This window comes from Toxorhynchites rutilus, chromosome 2 (assembly GCF_029784135.1).
Source record: "Toxorhynchites rutilus septentrionalis strain SRP chromosome 2, ASM2978413v1, whole genome shotgun sequence".
NCBI lineage: Eukaryota > Metazoa > Arthropoda > Insecta > Diptera > Culicidae > Toxorhynchites > Toxorhynchites rutilus.
The window spans coordinates 310,091,293-310,112,127 of record NC_073745.1 but is presented as its reverse complement, the minus strand read 5'-3'; the positions used below and the strand labels follow the sequence as shown (position 1 = coordinate 310,112,127).

Below are 20,835 nucleotides of genomic sequence, written 5' to 3'. Positions count from 1 at the left end.
TTGGTAGTTTTGCTATAGCAGTTATTGCAAAACATTGAAGAAAAGCAGCGCAACGTTAGTTTGTGCTGAAAATAAAAAAAAATCAAAATCATAGTTTGATTCTCTATTGTGCTAAGATATTTTGAACAAAATTCGGACATAATAATTATAACAAACAGCATTTTTTGAATGAAAAGAACAGTCCTACATAACATATCACACTTTTTTATACATGATATGGCATATCCCTCTAATGTACGAAAGAGTGAGTGAACTGCTCAAAAGAACTAGTTCACCTTAGTGAACGGTTGGTCACTGAACGGTTCATTAAAGTGAACCATTCTGCCCATCTCTAGAACTGGCAGATTATTTTTCAGCAATGATTAGTTCTTTCCGAAATTTTCTCGATGCTGAATGGCGTCCAAACGAAAACATTCCTTTCAGTTTGGTCTGTAAAAAACTTTTCTGAACTCTTATCCATCAAATTTGGAGCCCTGAAAAGGGCCGTTGATTTTATGCTAAGCTAATAGCACGCTCTCCTCGGATACGATGGGCCAGCTGGATGTCCTTGGGTATAATGTGACGCGCATTGTGGATAGCACACAAATTGTTATTTTCGAATAGGCCTCCTGCAGCATCATAACCGCGGAACTTTGGAAGCGCAAGTCGGTTTTGAAGTCCTGAGCAATTCCACGAATCAAATGCTGCAAAGGTAGATTGCGGATCAGCAATTCGGTCGACTTCTGATAGCGACGAATTTCACGCAAGGTTCCCGGTCGATAGCGATGTGGTCACACTCCCCGCGGCTGGTGCACTTATCCGAGCTGCTTTCGTGGTCTTTCGGTGGTAAGGCACGGTGGTAAGTGTCCAAGAGTTATATGATTGCTATCTATTGACTTGAAAAATTGTTTCAATAGCTTAATAATAGCTTCGAAAACAGGTTATTGAAATCATTCGTATCCGTATGTAGCGCGCCCTCTTGGAAACCCATTAATCTTATTGGAATGTGAGATGGGGAAGCTCATACACACGTCTATGCATTATGCTGTACTCTTCCAATTAATATCGTTTTTACAGGCCGAACTGAAAAATTTTCAGTCGAGTTAACTCTCTTTTACAGTAATATTTTTGAATCCGGACGCTTTTTAATCCGGACAATTTGCATTACATTCAATATCATATCACAGCCATAACTTTTTTTCATGTTGAATTTATGCGATTAATAGTTACTAATATAGTAACTGATAAGTAACTATTTATCAATCGTATTAATTCAACATGCACAAAATGTTGTGGCTGCGGTATGATATTGAATGTAACGCAAAGTGTCCGGATTCAAATACATTACTGTATACTTACTTCGATGTTATTCGTTTCTCTCTCAGGCTAAGCTACGAATATAATAAAGAGGGTGGGGTTTACATTTTATACTTTTATGGTTTATAATATGATGCTTCCTTTGCTTTCGTTCATTTCTTACTCTACTCTCGCACCGTGAGGACTCGTTTGTGTGGGACCAAGCACACAGCTCGTTAGTCTTTCGGTGGTAAAGGACCACGAAAGCAGCTCGGATAAATGCAGCAGCTGCGGGAAGTGTGACCACATCGCTATCAACCGGGAACTTTGCGTGAGATTCGTCGCTATCAGAAGTCGACCGAATTGCTGATCCGCAATCTACCTTTGCAGCATTTGATTCGTGGAATTGCTCAGGACTTCAAAACCGACTTGCGCTTCCAAAGTTCCGCGGTTATGACACTGCAGGAGGCCTATTCGAAGATACCAATTTGTGTGCTATCCATACAAAACGCGTCACATCATGCCCAAGGACATCCAGCTGGCCCATCGTATCCGAGGAGAGCGTGCTATTAGCTTAGCATAAAATCAACGGCCCTTTTCAGGGCTCCAAATTTGATGGATAATGTGCGATTCACATATCACGTTACGGAGAAGAACGTCTACGTTCCGTCAACGTCTCCACCAATTCACACATGCAGTCAATGCTTCCACCAGCACCGTCACGTCAAATGCCAAACGAATGATTTATTTAATTTTATTCATGGTGTCGCCACCTACAACAATTTAAATTGCAATGCCCTCTTTCAAATCAGCATGCCTAGAATCAGTTCTAAATTTTGAAAAATTCAATGAGAATCATTGAATTCAATTATTTAAATGCCTAAACCCCGTAGTCCGACCCTTATGCAACAATAATAATAAATAGAATAATTCTTTCAACTAGTCGCGAATGATTTTCACTCCGAAATTTGGAGCTAGGAGATATGTTGGCATAAAAAGTACAGTAAGTTACTTATAAAGCGATATGCTGAGGCACCACTCAGTGTCGCATTGGAGTCGGTTTTGACCAGTAATTGTACATTTGCGACTGGTGGCGACTTTCAATGTGGGGCCATAATTTGGGCCCCGAACTCAATGTTTACAAAAATGTCCAACTAGAGGTGAAAATGTCTAATTAAACGTGTTGCATCACAGATCTGTTCAATTAGCTTAATGTCGATGTAGATGTAAATTACTGTACAACCAAATCAAAACAAAAGCCGAGACACAAAGCCCAGACAAAAACCAAAACGAGCCGTCCGTCTCCGTCAATTATTCTTTTCTACAAACCCTGCCGGTCGTTTTCGTTGAACGTATGCTGACGGGTCGTTACGTTGCTGGTGTATGTGAATGTTTTCATGAGAATTGCATGGTAGAATCATTGACGTATCGTGACGTGAAGGGACGTGAACGTGACGTGTATGTTGTATGTGAATCGCACTTAAGAGTTCAGAAAAGTTTTTTGCAGGCCGAACTGAAATGAGCATTTAGCGAAAATCGTGGTGTCAATGATAATTCGATACCGATAGGAGCCATGGATATGGATTTGATAATGAAGAATATGAAATACATGACATTATGTAGTGAATATTTCCCCATAACGAAGAAATCACTTTGATGAAACTGCATTATAAAATTATTTGTGTACGAATGCCGCAATCGATAGTCGACTCTAATTTGCGCTGGGTAATTTCCTCGGAGGACTCGATTCCTCCTTTGAGCAATAATAATCTCTTTCTGGCAAATCGAAGTGGTATGAATCACATTATTCGAAAGATAAAATGAAGATGTTTTCTGCCAATTTTCTTCCACCTCCAAACATCTCTTTCTCCCGTTTGTCGTTTTTGCGTTCGCTAATCCTTTCTCACAACACACATTTCTCATTTGTGCGTAGAGCGGGAATTCCTCAAGATTTATTGCACCTCTAATAAATTGCCGAAAGACGTGGTCTTACTTTGATTGCACTTGATTGAAAAATCCAAAACGAAATGTATTTGGTCGCAGCATTATATGAGTAGGAAGCAAATAATTACTCGAAAATTACATGATTTTGGCGATGTGAATTTTTTTCCGTTTTTCATGTTATGCATCCAATATTGGATACGAAAATTATCTACTGATGGGGAAAAATAATAGAAGCTTTCCTGTCAATTGCGATTGATTGAAAAATCACAAAACCAAATGTATTTGGTTGCAGTGTTGTATGGATAGAAAACATTAAAATAAACTCTTTCGCATGAATGTATTTTTCAATTCCCAGGGGAACTGGTAGATTATTTTTCAGCAACGATAGTTCCTGCTCGTGTATGTGTGTGTGGCGGCTGCTCCGATGTTTCAAGCGAAACCGTGGCATCACTCTCCTCCTGATGGATTCCCTTCTGACCTAAAGTGCACAAACAGGCTCTTGGTAACACCGTTCATCAGCGCCTTCATGATAAACGAAGTTAGCTTCATCACAACAGCGACAACATGCTCCAGTCGCTGTTCAATTATAACTGAGTGGGTTTACGAGCGGCGCTCGCTTATATACCGATTGGTGATTTCAATAGCCTGTTTTGAAAGCAATTTTAAGGCTATTGAAACAAGTTTTTGGATGAAAAAGTAAAAAGTATATAACGCGTAGACATTTTATCTTTCGAATGAAGTGTTTATCATACCATTGCGTTCAGTTGTTTAGGAGCTATTAACGCTCAAAATCTCGGTCTCCGGCGTAACGCTTTCGTTTTCGAAATTTTACACCCCGGTATAGAAATGAAAGACGTAGTCCTACGTCAAAAAAATGGCGTCGTCAATCATTGAAGCAAAAATTAGAAATGGAAGTGGATGGTTCATTTACAAACCGTCAATATCACGCATGGAAGATAAATATTTGTGTTTTGTGTTTCGAAATTAATTTAATTTAAACAAAACAACGGTATTCATTAGGCTTAATAAGAATTAGAACAATAAAAAAATGTGGTTTCAAATGGTTTTGCACTGGTGAGCATGTGTCACATAAAGCATTCTGCTACAATGGAGACATAGAAAAACTAGCCGAAAGGGCTTACAAGAGCAATATGGAAGTTGGAGGGATTGACACCAGAGGCAGCCGTGTGCTCAAATGAGTGAGAGCACTAAAAACAGTGTGATGATCCAGGAATATATAGGGAAAAGAGGTTAAATAAGTGATGTAGTGCTTGGTATGTATGCAGATATTAAAATAATAGTTTGATGCGATTTTCAAATAAATTTCGCAACTTGGTGACAAAGAAGGAAAAAGGAGAGCCATTGTAGTGGCTGTGTGTTTGAATTACATGTAAATGTTGGTAACACGGCAACCGGGTGCCTGGACGAATTCTGCAACTGGGTACAAAAAAATTGTTGTAGGGGTTGTATCTAGGACACGACCGCATATTTTCGACGTAGAACTACGCAATTATATCATGCAATCCACTTGTTTACCACTTCGAATATTATTTTAGAATGCATCGAAATTTTTGTAATAGATTATGTTTTTCGTTACAAATAAATTTGATAAACGTCCTTTTTCGTTTGATATGATGCATAGGATTACCAAAATAATTGAACGGGAAATTGTCAAACGATCATTGTATTTTACATTTCCCTCTGAAATTATTACACGTCTCATGTTTACGTAGTTCTCGAACCGCGAAAGTTCATCCACCTCTAGTAGTATCTGAAATGACAATTTTCCCAGGCTTCTCAATTTAAAAGTACGTTTTAGGGAAACATATTCCGGTCTGCACAACGACAGTACAAAAGTACTCAAAACCAAAAAGTACCCCCGACTTGTATGTTTTGACGAAGCGGATTCCCCCAGGCACAAACCGTCAATCGGGAAATGGTCAATCAGGCCAATCGAATTTTGGCAGTTAGGCCATTTAGATAACGCTTGACATTTTACAGTTATTCAATTGTTCGTCTCATAAAAAATTACATTTTATTAATTGTGATAGACGCGTAGAAATACTTTCTATCAATTGATGCAAACATCTTTCCGATCTGTTGAGAAATGTTCGAGTTATAAGCATTCGAAATACGGGTAGGGTTAGCACACAAATCGGCAGAACAAATGTAAGAGAAAAAAGGAAGTTCTTCCAGTTTTCATCAATTTAAACCGTTTTGAGATTAGCGAATTGTAATGTATAGCATATCAAACAAATCTTAGAGAATTTCCGATTCGATTGGTATGCGAATCACGAGAATTCGTTCACAGTGAAAATAGTTATTAACGTTAACTTTATTTCATAAAAACTTGACATATTTTCTGGTTTGGCACCCTTCCTGAAAGACGTAGTTCTACGTCAAAAAAAATGAGAGCTAGTGTAGCAACTGTGTGTTTGAATTATATGTATTGGTAACAGGAAACCGAGTGCCTGGATGAATTCTGTAATTGTGTACAAAAGGAAATAAGGAGTGCCAATGTAGCAACTGTGTGCTGGAATTACATGTATTTGTAACGCGGCAACCGGGTGTCTGAACGAACTCTGCAACTGGGTGCAAAAGAAAAAAGAAGAGCTAGTGTAGCAACTGTTAGCTTGAATCATATGTATTGGCAACAGGGCAACCGAGTGCCTGGATGAATTCCGCAAATGGGTGCAAAAGAGAAAAAGTAGAACTCATGTGCAACTGTGTGCTTGTTCTGCACATACCGTAACAGGGTTACTGTGAGTCTAGATGAATTCGACAGCAAGATGCAAAGAAATCTAGAACAAAAATAACAATCGTATCCTTGTATGTGTGCATTTTTCTGGCGGGGTTTGTATACCTGGCATGTGTTATTATAGATTGAATTCCAAAAACGATTAAAGAAATAAAAAAACAGTTGTTATTTGTTAGATTTTTTTGGATTTTTGCTTATTGCAACTAGGGTATTGCTACGTGATCAAACATATATTGAAGTTCGAATGGATATTGATAATACAATACGATTTTCAGGATGGATGCGATGCGTCGCATTCGGCCGTTTGAAATGTCAGCTGACAGATCTCGGTTACCGTCGGAATGGCATAAATGGAAAAGAGAATTAGAAAGATATTTCGATGCATGCAGAGTAACTTCTCAGTGGGAAAAACGATCGCAATTGTTGCATTTGGCAGGTACGGAAATCCAGGAGATTTTCGATCATCTTCCTGGGGTTGATGAAGTTCCGCAGGTAATGATAGATCCTCCTTATTACGATGTGGCTATCCAGAAGCTAGATGAGCATTTCGAGCCAATGAGGAGGCGTAATTATGAGCGCCATTTGTTTCGACAGATTATACAGAAACAGGAAGAGAGATTTGCGGATTATGTATTGAGATTACTTATTCAGGCGAAACGGTGTGAATTTGATCGTTACGATACGAGAGAAGTTGAAGATCGTATTATCGAACAGGTAGTGGAAACATGTCAATCAAATGAACTCCGGCGACAAATACTAGCAAAAGATCTGGCGCTTGAAGAAATTGTTGCGTTAGGAACCACGTTAGCTGACGTACAGCAGCAAATGAAGGAACTAGATCGTACACACCATGAGATCAAACCATCAGAGATTGTAAATAAGATTTCGAAACAACAATTTGCTGGAAGACGAAGGCCATATTCGATGTCAACCAATACATACAATAGGGCTTGTTTCGCTTGTGATCGGAAAGGACATTTGAAAGGTGACAGCATATGTCGAGCCCGTAATGCGAAGTGCCTCAAATGTGGTGAAACAGGTCATTTTATCAATCGTTGCCTGAAGCGTACACATCGATTTGAATCAGAAGCTGCTAAGCCGAAATGCATTAGACAGATCGCAGAGACGGTAGAAAACCGTGGGGAATTACAAACAGATGAAAAGATTTTCTATGCGATGGGAAAGAATGTTTTCAATTTCGTTGTGGGTGGAATAAAGATACCGATGGTTATCGACTCAGGAGCAGATGCTAATGTCATCGAGGAATCTACGTGGAACCGAGCTCGTGTAGCTGGTATAAAATTTACGGAGATGTCACAAGAAATCGATCGCAAATTAGTCGCTTATGCCTCGGAACATCCTATGAAAATCAAGTTTATGTTTTGTGCAAATGTAGAAGCTGGATCAAATTCCGTTAACGCGAAATTCTATGTAGTTGAAAGAGGACAGCAGAATTTGCTCGGTGATTCTACAGCTAAAGCCCTAAAAGTTCTGAAGGTTGGTTTCGATGTAGGAGCGGTAAATGCTTCTGACTGGAAGATTTTCCCAAAAATAAAAGGTATTGTTTTAGAGATACCTATTGACAGATCAGTACAACCGATTCAACAAGCATACAGGAGAGCTCCGATTGCCCTTGAAGAACGTATTCACAATAAGCTGAAGTACTTGCTCGAGATGGACATAATTGAAAAAGTGAATGGTCCGTCTCCTTGGGTGTCTCCGGTCGTTCCTGTTTTGAAGCAATCTGGAGATATTAGACTTTGTGTCGATATGCGGCGAGCCAACCAGGCAGTGCTACGTGAAACTCATCCATTGCCTGTGGTTGAGGAGTTGATAGCAGATGTGGAAGGAGCAGTAAAATTTTCTAAACTGGATGTGAAAGATGCATACCACCAGCTGGAACTCTCGGAAGAATCAAGGGTTATCACAACATTTATAACGAAGTACGGATTGTTCGGATACAAAAGATTGATGTTCGGGATCAGTTGTGCACCAGAGCTTTTTCAGAAAGTGATGGACACGATCGTGGCTGGATTAGATGGTGTAATGGTCTACCTAGACGATGTTATTGTTTTTGGGCGCACTCAAGAGGAGCATGACGGTCGGTTAAGGAAACTTTTGCAGCGGTTCGAGGAATACGGTGTCGTTTTGAACAAAGATAAGTGTCAATTCAATGTTGAGAAGCTGGAATTATTGGGACACGAACTGTCCTCGGAAGGTGTCAAACCAACAGAATGTCGCGTTCAGGCTGTAAATCAATTCAGAAGACCCAACAACATAACGGAACTCAGGAGCTTCCTAGGCTTAGTAACGTATGTAGGAAGATTCATACCACATCTGGCCAGTAAAACAGACTCGCTAAGGGCTCTTTTGAGAAGTGAATGCAAATTTGTTTGGACAGAAGAACACCAAAAGGCTTTCGATGAAATTAAAAAGGCCGTCTGCGATATCAAGAAATTAGGATTCTTTAATGTGAAAGATAAAACCATTTTAGTGGCGGACGCAAGTCCAACCGGCCTAGGAGCAGTGTTGCTTCAGGAAGATGTACAAGGTCAGAAACAAATAATAGCGTATGCTAGTAAGTCACTGACTAATTTAGAGAGAAAGTATTTCCAAACGGAAAAGGAAGCACTAGCCCTGGTTTGGGCGGTTGACCGTTTTAAACTATATCTTCAAGGCGCAAAATTTGCATTAGTCACAGACTGCAAGCCACTGAAGTTTTTATTTGGTCCCAATTCTAAGCCTTGTGCCAGAATTGAACGCTGGGTACTACGGCTCCAATCGTACAGCTATGATGTAGTATATCAACCAGGATCGACGAATTTAGCTGATGTACTGTCGAGACTTTCAGTAACAAATTCAGAAACGTATGATCCGGAAAATGAAAGTTACATCCAGATGTTGGCTACCTTTTCAGCGCCTGTAGCAATTACCGTACAGGAGATTCAGGAAGAAACCAAAAAGGATGAAGAGATTCAGAAAGTTATCACATCATTGGAAGCGGGAACATGGTCTGAGGAGGTTAAATCATACAAAGCATATGCAACGGAGCTCTGTACAACGTCAAACGTGCTTTTTCGAGGAGATAGAATTGTGGTACCAACATCTTTGCGCAGCAGAATCATGGAAATAGCGCACGAGGGACATCCAGGGGTCGTGGTCATGAAGAGTCGTCTTCGACAGAAGGTTTGGTGGCCGGGAATGGACGCGGGAACAGAGCGATTCGTCAGGAGTTCTAAAGATTGCACTATTGTATCATCGGTGGCGGCTCCGGAACCATTGATAAGAACGAAGATTCCAGATAAGCCATGGGTCCATATTGCGGTGGACTTTATGGGTCCATTACCCTCAGGTCACAATCTTCTAGTTTTGATTGATTATTTTAGTAGATTCATTGAGGTGATTATAATGAAGGAAATTTCGGCCAGAAATACAATTCTAGCACTGCACGAAACCTTCTGCCGATATGGCATTCCCGAATCTATCAAGTCAGACAATGGGCCTCAGTTCATAAGCGAACCTTTGCAGAATTTTTGTAAGGAATTCGGAATCGAGCTACGGAAGACAACACCATACTGGCCTCAAGCTAACGGGGAAGTTGAGTGTGATAACAGATCATTGAAAAAACGTCTACAGATAAGCCAAGAATCGACTAAAATGGATTGGAAGTGAGACTTACGGATGTACCTCCTCATGTATAATTCTACTCCACATTATACAACGGGAGTTGCACCCTCGGCACTAATGTTCGGTAGAGTGCTTCGGGACAAACTACCAGCATTCCCGTCGGAACCGAAAAAGTCAGTCGAGGAGGTACATGATGCAGATCGGGAAAAAAAATTAAAAGGTGCAGAGTATGCTGATCGTAGAAGGAAAGCTTGTCCAAGTTCGCTAAAGGAAGAAGACGTGGTGGTAGCGAAAAGAATGATAAAGGACAACAAATCTAATCATCTAATTTCAGTCCTGAGGAAATGGTAATTCTCAAACGTAATGGACCTGACGTAGCTATCCAATCCAATGAAACCAATAAAATATATCATCGAAATGTGTCTCATTTGAAACCACTCATTCCAAGGGTGGAAATCAACACACAGCATCAGAACAAGGCATCAACCACTTCGAACAGTTCTGAGTCAGAAATGTTAAACCATTATGCAGATATTCAACCTGAGGCTCAACCTTTTCCCCGTTCACGCCGCGAATCAAAGAAGCCTAGTTATCTTGAAGGTTATCAAGTGGGTATAGTTCAGGACTATTGAGAAAGTGGGGAAGTGTAGTGTCTGTGGTATCAGACGTGACAATGAAGTGTACATCTTATAATATCTGTGGTATCAAACGAGACAACGAAGTGTAAATCTCACAAATACAAGAGTAACATGTAACCGAGAGAAAATGAATAAATGAATCAGTTTAGGACAGACAAGTGAGTAGTCAACACGCGTATTTCATTTGCTGCGGATTCCGTCTTTACAGCGTCCACCCCAATTGCTTTAAGAAAGGCACTCGATCCCTCACCATCCAGCTCGTCCAGCAACGGTGTTGTCCAGTCGGTGGCCTTACGAAGAATGAACGTTTGCCTCAGCGAGATCCACTGTCCACTGTAGGCAAATATTCCCCTTCGTTATTCTTGTTTTTCTTCGTTCACGGAGATAGTGATCCCCGATAATCGTTCGATTAATCGATTAATCGAATACTTTCTACAGAAATCGATTATTAATTGAGCGAATACCTCACAACCAATAATCGAAGCGAACGAATAATTTACGTCGATTAATCGATCCAAACTCAGAGAGAAAAAAACGTACGGCCGCTGCAGTTTTATCCTGAAAACAAATCATTATCTTTGACGCTCCCCTAAGTTCGTAAACGAAGCTCAATGCCGTCAACGTGAATTGAGCTTCGTTTACGACTTTAGGGGTGAGTAAAAGATAATAATTGTTTTTCAAGCGGAATGAACACTTTTTTGATTCCATATGGCTTTCTAGCAAATGAGAAATATTAATCTAACTAATTATTTCTCTCAGTGTGGCGATTAATCGACTTATCGATTATTTGGGCCGATTAATCGTATCGAATAAGAAACTGCTGAAAACTATTCGATTAGCTGATGAACGATTAATTTCAAAAATCGGGGATCACTACACGGAGACTTTAAATCTTACGATTTCCCCTTCGTTGCTCGTTATTGACAGCTCTGTTTGGGAAATCACACAAATGGACAGAACAAATGTATGGGGAAATGAGATTGCTTCCAATTTTCATCAATTTAAACCATATACAGACAATGGGTAGTAATGTATAGCATATCAAACAAATCTTAGAGAATTTCCGATTCGATTGGTATGTAAATCGTGAAAATCCGTTCACAGCAAAAATAGTTATTAACGTTAACTTTATTTCATAAAAACGTGACCTGTTTTCTGATTTGGCACCCTTAATGTAAGACGTAGTTCTACGTCAAAAAAAAGATTGCGCAGTCCTACGTCCTAAGCGATTGTGTTTCGGATACAACCCCGGCCCGGGAGCTCCTGGGAGTAAAAAGACTCCGATCAACAAAGTTAAAATTATGATATTTATTCTTGTTTTCTTCTTTTTCTTATGATTTATCTTCTTATTTTCACCTATAAAACCACTGAATCACAAGTTTTTCGGAAAGCCTAATCAATAACGGTTATAAGAATATAACATGCTAATAGGTTATTCTGTTATTACCCAGCAAACATTATATCGTATAAAATGCTAAATTTGGAGGCGATATACACACATCCAAGACACGTAAGGTATACGATGCGTATAACTTGCATATATATATATGCTAAAGTGGAGGCGATATGCGCATATGCTATGTTTTATACGTACCCAAAGCGGTATATAACGATATTACGATGTTCGTTACACCGATACGCGACTTGACCTGACAATGTGATATAAAATGTATGCGTATATAAAATGTACATTATGATGCATATAGCGATATTCCGATGATCAGTATACCAAAAAATGACTCAATACTTTCTCTATGTAGTGGATTATTAAAAGAAAAGTAACACTTTTACTCCTCCTGATTATTGGATTTCTATTGGATACTTTTTGCCAACCAGTTTGATTCCATCCGCATGACCAATTATTCGTAATTTTTTTCCCCGTGCGAATTATTCGTACATATTACGCAATAAAAATGAAGTCAACGTAAAGGAATGAAATGTCAAATATTCTCCCATGGAAATCGTATGCCAGCATTCACATACACAATCACCGGCAACTTTGACTTCGGCAAAATAAGTCCAAGAGAATAGTTGATGGGACGGTGACGGTGACGCTGTATTTGTACCGCACTTAAGCCGTCGGTTCAACGTTGGTTCAACATATACCGTAAACATGTTTGAAAATTATGGAAAATAAAATATCTCTTTGTATTGTTACTATTCGCAAAATTACCAATACCGTGTACCAATCGTTGCTAGGGATGTGTATTACATCTGACACTCATTTATATGTAATATGAACAGAAAATATGTACATTCTACTAATATTTGTATTGAGTAGTTTTTTACCAAGGATATCTCAGGGTGCAAGAATTTAACTGGCGACATACACTGCACCCAGAAAATCCATTACGAAAATAAGCTACCAAATCTTTAGTAATGCAAACATTTGTAGAATGTACATATTTTCTGTACATATTACTAACCATGTGTAAAATTAATGTCAGATGCAATACACATCACTACCAACGATTGGTACATTTTACTACACGGTGCTCGTAAATTTGACGATTGTCATTCTGGCAACCGCGAAAAGAATGAAGTGACATCATTTTCAAATTCACCGTGCGGATAGCAACAGCATGAAGGTAAATGATTTTGAATCATTTTCAATCATGTATTAATGGAAGATTTATTACAGGAAACCTACGTACATATTCCGACGTTTGGACGGCTGATGGAGATCATATGCAAGCATCGATAAAAATGTCGCTGTCGGTAGCTGGAACCAACTTTTGTGGTGTTGATTCTTCGGAAATCCTGACTTTTCTACCGATGGTATCAAATAGTTGCCTTCCATCGTTCCTCCGGTCCCAAAATTAATGTTTATTTGCCAACAAATTGAAACAGTGAGTCCGACTACTGGTATGATTCAGATGATTATATCGAACTTTTTTTCACAGGAGAATCAACGGAACTGCATGTTTATGCCATCCATAGCGGAATAAGCGAACAGCGAAGCGAAGCCTGCGAATCGACAACATGTAGCATCAGCAAGCGGCTTTATTTATTTTTAACTAAGCTAGGGAACATAACTTTGTATCGAGGACTTTGTAATTGAAACAGAAATAAATATATTTAAGTGTCATTTGGCTCTTCAAGCTTACCATAAGCGTTTTAAAAAGCCACCCCGAAGTCCCTGAACTGTAACGTATGTTGAACCAACGTTGAACCGACATCTTATACTGGGTTATACTGGCTGATTTGACATTTGTTTACCATTGTTATCGCGTAATATGTATGAATAATTCGTATTGCAAAAACTGACTAATCATTAGTAATATTTACCAAAAAATTCGTCATATATACCAATGTTTCCTAAGAGTGTGGAGAGAAAGTTTAGTAAACGCAACTACAAAATCTTTAGTAATTAAAACTTTGGTAAAATATACACATTTTTAGTACATATTACCAAAACTTTGTAAAAATTATGTCAAATGCAATGTTCTCCCCTACCTACGATTCGTACATTTTACTTCATAGTTTAAGTAACCTTGTTTACATATCTGGTAAATGTGCAGTGCGTACTTCGCGATCGCTTTGAAACGTTTGTTGAAGCGGAGCGATTCGGAGGTAAATAATAAAAAATATTCTGTTTTGTTTGGATATTGTGATATATTACTTGACCCTGAACCGTAATATGAATATGGGGCTTACATACCGCGGTTACTATACATTCCGTGGAATCGTATGGCAAGAGGAGGATGAAAAACAGTCGATGGAAGCCAGGGCAAGTAGTGAGACACAAGGTTAAGTTTATACTAAAGATTTTTTATCAGGTTCTAACGTTGGAAAATAGTGGGCAACTTTACTAAAAAATCAATTTGTAACTCGGAGGTAAGCATTTAATTTTTATGTCACATTTAAATATACGTCTATTTAATATATATTTGTTTCATAAATACATATTCATCGGCTATCATTGATATATTTGTATTTCTTCATCAGGATATGCGAGACCAATACTTACGAAAGATGTATACTGCATCCTGATGCCATCGGTGCAGTAGGAAAAGGAACATAATTATGACCAAGCCCACAACCCATTGGAAGTTGTAGAATTATTACCATGAAAATTAATGTTATTAGTATATAGTTATTATTGTAGAGTTATTGCAATTATAAATAGAATAAGTTATTAGTAATGTATTCTAGATATATAGAAAAAATGAAAATATGAATTAATTATTCAGAAGAATATCGTTACTATCACTGATTGATATTTATCATCAATATTGAACCAATGATGCGAACCATTATTGAACCAACACTGGACCAACTAATCGTAGTTTTGTTGGACATTTACGCTTACCATTTTTTTTTTCGTTAGATGTACCAATAATTAGTAAGGCTGATTTAGACGATGCCAGTCAGCGCTCTTGTTGAAGTATCCAGTGAATAGAGAACAGACATTCTGTTCAAGTTAGAGGCCAATTACTTGTTCGATACTGGTACAAGTAACTTGAACAGAGTGTCTGTTCTCTGTTCACTGGATACTTCAACTAGAGCGCTGACTGGCATCGTCTACACTGGAGGAAAATATTAATAAATGCAGCTACCAAATCTTTAGTAGTTGAAACATTGGTAAAATGTACGCATTTTTTGTACATATTACCAAAACTTTGTAAAACGGATGTCTTATACAATATTCATCCCTACTAAAGATTCGTACATTTTACTTCATAGAATGTGTAACCTTGATTGTTTTCATTTCTAGGAACTGTAATGTGCGTACTTTGCAGTCGTCATTCTTCTTGAGGAAACAAAGCCATTCGGAGGTAAGGTTTTTTGGTTTTTATTAGATTAAAATATATGTAGCTTTTGTTTCTCTTCGTCGAAAACAATTTCTCGACCACAAGATATCGAGAACTTGTTTTCGCTGCGGGAAAACAAAAGTTTAATTCGTTGTAGTGAAATCTTCATACATCGAATCTTATAAAAATAAACTTCAATACAATCCTTTCCCTTTTAATTTTCAGTTTCTAACCTTGGATTAAAATTGCACAGTTGACTGGTGGAATATTCAATGTATACTAGACTAAGCATTTGCAACACAAATAAATGTCAGGTAATCACATATATTTCATCACAAACCCATATTTATAACTAACCAGAATCATACATCAGTAAACGGGAGACCATATATTGCGGATGAAATGTACTGCGATCTGGTCCCATCAACTGTCAACTAATCAGTTGTTCCTGTCTAAAAGATGAAAATGTGCAACAGGAAAAAGAGCAAAACCTTGATGAGCGAGGATTTGAAAAAACATATGAGACTGATTCGGTCGAGGCTGCGATTAAATATATCTATTTGCACGATCAATGTTTAGATATAGAATGTAGGGTGTAGGAAATTACTGTGTAAAAGATAATGTATGATTGAAGACAGCTTTATAAATAAGAATTAATTATCAACAACATAATGTCATTATCCCTTATCATTATCTCTTACAAATAAAAAACAATATTTTTACTGATGTTGCTCCAATGGTGGGCCAACATGCCCACCATCCTACAAAAATAATGCCTACCAATTTTCTTTTGTAAGATGTACCAATGATTAGTAGGGTAGAAAATGACTAGCGAATTGGTTACATTTACGAAAAAATTCGTCATATATACTAAATTTTCCTCTCAGTGTAAATCAGCCTGTAGGGTAGAAAATAACTACACTGGAGAAATAGTTTAGTAAAAGCAGCTACCAAATCTTTAGTAGCCAAAACATTGGTAAAATATACATATTTTTTTGTAAATATTACCAAAATCGCGTAAAAGTGGTGTCAGACGCAATGAACGTTCTTACCAAGGATTCGTAAATGTTACTTCATACCATTAGTAACCTTGTTTTTTTTGTCATACCTAACATCTGTGAAGCGCGCAGTTTGCAATTGCCATTTCTTTTTTGGAGACGAAGATATTCGGAGGTGAGCATTTTTTTTATCCCGTCCGTTTATTAGGCTCATTTAGCAATTCAGCTGTCACAGAGGCGAATTTATTCGTATACATTTTAATGTTTAAGATAACTATTGTTGTATATTATTTAGGCTTAAGATTCCTATCCATCGATAAACATTTGTTTTTTTATGTATAACACAGTAGCTGTTTAGGCCTAAGAATATTACAATTCTATCGATACAAAACACATGCCGCCTTTTTCGGCGTGAGAATATTCCTATTGTTCGAATGTTCACAGTTGGACTGTTCACAACGGGACTGCTGATATGAGGCTTCCATTGCTGTGTTAGAATTAGCACCAATTACCGATGCCGCAGATCGTAATGTGAGCGGTAAGGGACTGGGATTACCGACACATGATGATTGTTGCGTGGACGTAGTAGCTAGAATAACACACAAAGATGGTCAGTTGAGGGGCCCTGAGTTATTAGCTCATGATCGTTCGCTTAGTAGCGGACACGCAACCAATTAGGCTACGAAGACCCACGAGGTGAGCATTTTGTTGATGTTATGTTTCATTACATGTATACATATTTAATATTATTAACATATGTTTTTCCTTTGTTCATGGGGACACGAGAAAACAAAATACGGATGAAACGTGCTGTGCTACCGACACTCTGTTAATCAGCTATCTCCGTCCCTAAATAATGCAAACCAGAGCGATGCAGCAGGAAGAGGAACGGAAACTTTTTCGAGTACTCGAGACTTTGGAAATGCATATGAAATTGATGTGGTTGAGGCTGCGATAGTAATTTTCCCCTTGTACGCTGCTCATAGAATAATTGATGTTATTAAGTACTGTTATTATTATTCACAATGATAATTTTTATATTGTAGAATAATTGATACTGTTTACAGAATAAGTTATATGTTATTAGTATTATGTATTCTAAGTATGTGGAGTTTAATGTAATCAAATACATTTTTTGAATAAAAAATAATTATTAAAAAATATTTTCATAATCCCTGATAGGTAATCATCACAAATGAGAAGCAACATTTTCACTGATATTGCACCAATGTTGGACCATCAAATCGCAGTTTGTTTGACATTTTTTCCTACCATTTTTCTTTCGTAACATGTACCAATGATTGGTAGGGTAGAAAATGACTAGAGAATTGGTAACATGTACCAAAAAATTCGTCATATTTACTAAATTTTCCTTTCAGTGTAGTGAATTGGTAATATGTACCAAAGAATTCGTCATATTTACTAAATATTTCTCTCAGTGTACCATTTGCAAATTGCTACCCAAGTGATCGGGCTTAAGCCGGACAGTCGACAGCCAAACTCAGCTAGTACCCGTTTTGCTGTCACCGCATTATCTCGAAGCACATTCCCCACATTCCCTTCCATATTAACTCGCACACACGTATGCATTATCGCGTGTCAGTCACTTGAATAGAGTGAAATTGTTCGGACGTTTTTCTTTTTCGGTGGAACGACTCTGCTCATAGTGACTGCCGTGCGTGTGTGACCGGAGATTTTTTTGAGATTTTTATTTATAAAATACTGCAGTTGACTGCAAAGTTTAAAAGTGAGTGTACAAATATAGGGCGAGTTTAGTGCGGTCATTTTCGAAACAAAAAAAAATCTAAAGTGAACAACAATTATGGCTGGCAAATCGAACGAAGAAGTTGAGGTGAGTTTTTTTTTGCTGTACCCTTTCCGGGGAATCCCTTTCGAAGAAGGGGTTACGATTTCACGAGGATAATGCCGCTTTTCATGTGTACCGGTTGATCTATATCAGCTCTGAACCGACCTACAATCATGGTAGCAGAAGTGGCCTCGTTTTCCTGCATTACGACGACCCTGCTGCATCCATATTGAATCATGCACCATAGAAGTGTAACTTTTCTTTTGTCTCATCGGTACTTTTCCTTTTGCGTTTTCTTCGGTATGCCGTTTGACAGCGCTGATAGCCTGTTTTTGGCAAGGTTGCCTGTTTATTTGCCGGGATGCGAATTAAAAACTTAATAGTGAGATCGCTTTGTAAAGTAGTGATCAGTAGTGAGATACGATCGTATGCAGGTTTTGACCCTGAAATTTTAAAGGTTCCGTGGCAACAACAATAACTGCAACGCTACCCACGTATGCGAATTCAATGAGTGAGAAAAAGAGAGATAAGTACTGAGATATTAGGAGGGGAAAGGAATTTCCAAAACGAATTAGGACATCAGGAGAGCAATTGTTAAGAAATCAAAGCAGTCGCTGACTTATCAGGAGATCGAACATAATTTTCATTTTGACATTCCAAATATAATCTTTAACTAACGTAGACGTAAGCCTGGAATATCACTTTTTTGGGAAGTAACGAAATAACCCTCAATTGCAAGCATTCTGTAGAGCAATCCAAATTGGTTGGGTAGCAATAAGTAAGCAATGCTCCCGAAAAGATATCACCACCGAAGGCAACAAATGTATCTCGATCGCAATAACTATTATCAAGCGCTATTGTCTCAAGATGAAGATATGATGTATCCGTACGATTATTACGTACATGTCGATGTCACGTCGAATTTGCATGACCGAATTTTTCAACATTCTTTCTGTCTTACAGAAACAGGCCGAGAGCACCGAGCAGAATCAGGCAGAACAGAATGCTGTCGTCGATCCGGAATGTTTGATTAAGCACCCACTGCAGTTCACCTGGACCCTGTGGTATCAGGAACCAGATCGCACGAAGCTGTGGGAGGATACCCTCAACGAGGTGACAAGCTTTTCCACTGTGGAGGATTTTTGGAGTCTCTTCAACCACATCAAGAGTCCGGCCGACAGTAAGGTTGGCAGTGATTATTCGCTCTTCAAAACCGGCATTCGTCCCATGTGGGAGGATGATGGTAACAAACGTGGTGGCCGATGGATGGTGAATGTTCCTCGACATCAGCGCCAGGACCTGGACAAATATTGGCTGGATACGGTATGGCAACGGATTGAAAAATTCTAGCATGACATTGATACAACGTTTGTGTTTCCACAGATATTATGTCTCATTGGAGAAGCTTTCGAAAATGCGGATGAAATTTGCGGAGCCGTGGTGAACGTTCGACCAAAGGGAGATAAAATTGGTAGGTAATTCAAGAATGATCCTTTGGCACATGATTTCATGATATTCGTTTCTCTCGCAGCAATTTGGACCGCCAACTTTCAAAATCGCGATGCGGTTCTATCGATCGGTCGCATCTACAAGGAACGTTTGGGCTTGAAGGCCCCAATTACATATCACTTCCACAAAGATACGATGGCGAAATCGGGCTCGAGCGTCAAAGCCGCCTACACTGTGTAAACTATTGTGTGGAAGTCGTCGCGAGCTGGAGAGAAAAACATATTTGGAAAAAGGATAAGCGCGGTTCACTCGGCTCTTCTCATTTGTATTTTCATGTTTCCATCGTAGTTTAGGTTTGTATCCCATCAAGCGCTCCGTATTTTTTTTCCTATCCCGAATCAAGCTTAGAAACAGAATTTAATAACATTCATGTGTTGTTAGGCGAGTACTGTACACATATTGTCATAACTCTAGTCTTTTGAAGGCATTAGGCTTGACCTCCTTTACCGCTGCACTCAGCTTAGACAAACAAATTCAGGACACATATTTATATCCCAAATATATAAAATAAATTATTTAAACGACGTAGTTGAATTAATCAACACCACTGTGCAACGCGAAAACATTTGCCAAACGAAACATACACACACACACACACACGTGCGCAGCTCGACCATGCCATGCCATGTCGTGGGTTAGATAAATTAACTTATCCTGGTTAGAAAAGAGAGGAGGAAGGTCGCCGGTCACCCCGCAGAAAGAAAGAGTTGTGGCTGAAATGCTGATTTGTACTTGAGCTTATTCACAATACACTCTGAGCAGATCGTTCGGACTCGAGCAATGCATTATTTATCATTGTACAGGAAAATCTGGATCGAAAAAAAAGCGCAGAAGCAGGATTAGGAGGATAAGGAGGATTTGTCAACCAGGAGGAAACAGTTTGAAATATTTCGTTGAATAATTATTGTAATGAATTATCGACTAATTTACTATCATAATAAATATGTACCATTAATTTTTTATAATAAATAATATTGAATATTACATAAAACGTCTATTCCTATTAAAATCACATGTCTTCAAATAAAAAAAGTTGTTTCGCATCCATTAGGGGACAAATCGAATAGAGTTCACATCGAACCAATGCGATTTATTCTCGTAGAACACGCAGCTTCATCCACAGCGGATGTTATCAACCGCAACGAATTCCGTGGATCCTATTAGGTAAATCGAATCGAGAAGTCGATGCAATCCTTATCACTATCACATCGAGCAAAATTTAGTATTTTGTAAATTGAGTTATCTCTTCACGTGCTCGAAATTCATATGTTGCATTGTTTAGAGGCGAATGAACTGCTAAGTTTAAAGCCTCTCAAAAACTCAATCAATCAATTTGTTGCAAATTTCATACATTTAAGCATTACTAAAATGAAAATGAGAATATATGCTGATGGGCGCGAAAAAATCCTCTCCCTTTTGAAATCAAAGTGTTTCATATTAAAAGTTTTTTCAAACTTTTCAGTATTTCAGTCAAATACTACGTGAAGTTTGGTATTACCAGATCATTTTGCCATTTCTGTACCGT

At 38.4% G+C, this 20,835-nt stretch overlaps 2 protein-coding genes across 2 annotated transcripts; both read left to right on the top strand.

Annotated features, from left to right (window-relative positions):
* The first annotated feature begins 6,472 nt into the window (after positions 1 to 6,472).
* Positions 6,473 to 9,649, top strand: LOC129767041 (uncharacterized protein K02A2.6-like). Its single transcript, XM_055767653.1, has one exon. It carries the CDS (start codon positions 6,473 to 6,475, stop codon positions 9,647 to 9,649), a length of 3,177 nt encoding a protein of 1,058 aa, XP_055623628.1.
* A 7,841-nt stretch (positions 9,650 to 17,490) lies between these two features.
* Positions 17,491 to 19,604, top strand: LOC129766480 (eukaryotic translation initiation factor 4E-like). The gene is made up of 4 exons (XM_055767013.1): positions 17,491 to 17,846; positions 18,765 to 19,124; positions 19,185 to 19,272; positions 19,333 to 19,604. Exons 1-4 carry the CDS (start codon positions 17,817 to 17,819, stop codon positions 19,488 to 19,490), a joined length of 636 nt encoding a protein of 211 aa, XP_055622988.1. The 5' UTR covers positions 17,491 to 17,816; the 3' UTR covers positions 19,491 to 19,604.
* The last annotated feature ends 1,231 nt before the right edge of the window (positions 19,605 to 20,835 follow it).

Bases quoted from the DNA above. Each gene is read 5' to 3' on its own strand.
- LOC129767041 (XM_055767653.1), top strand. From the start codon at position 6,473: ATGATAGATCCTCCTTATTACGATGTGGCTATCCAGAAGCTAGATGAG.
- LOC129766480 (XM_055767013.1), top strand. From the start codon at position 17,817: ATGGCTGGCAAATCGAACGAAGAAGTTGAG. The intron at 17,847-18,764 runs GTGAGTTTTTTT...TCTGTCTTACAG, and splicing joins AATCGAACGAAGAAGTTGAG to AAACAGGCCGAGAGCACCGA. The intron at 19,273-19,332 runs GTAGGTAATTCA...TTTCTCTCGCAG, and splicing joins ACCAAAGGGAGATAAAATTG to CAATTTGGACCGCCAACTTT.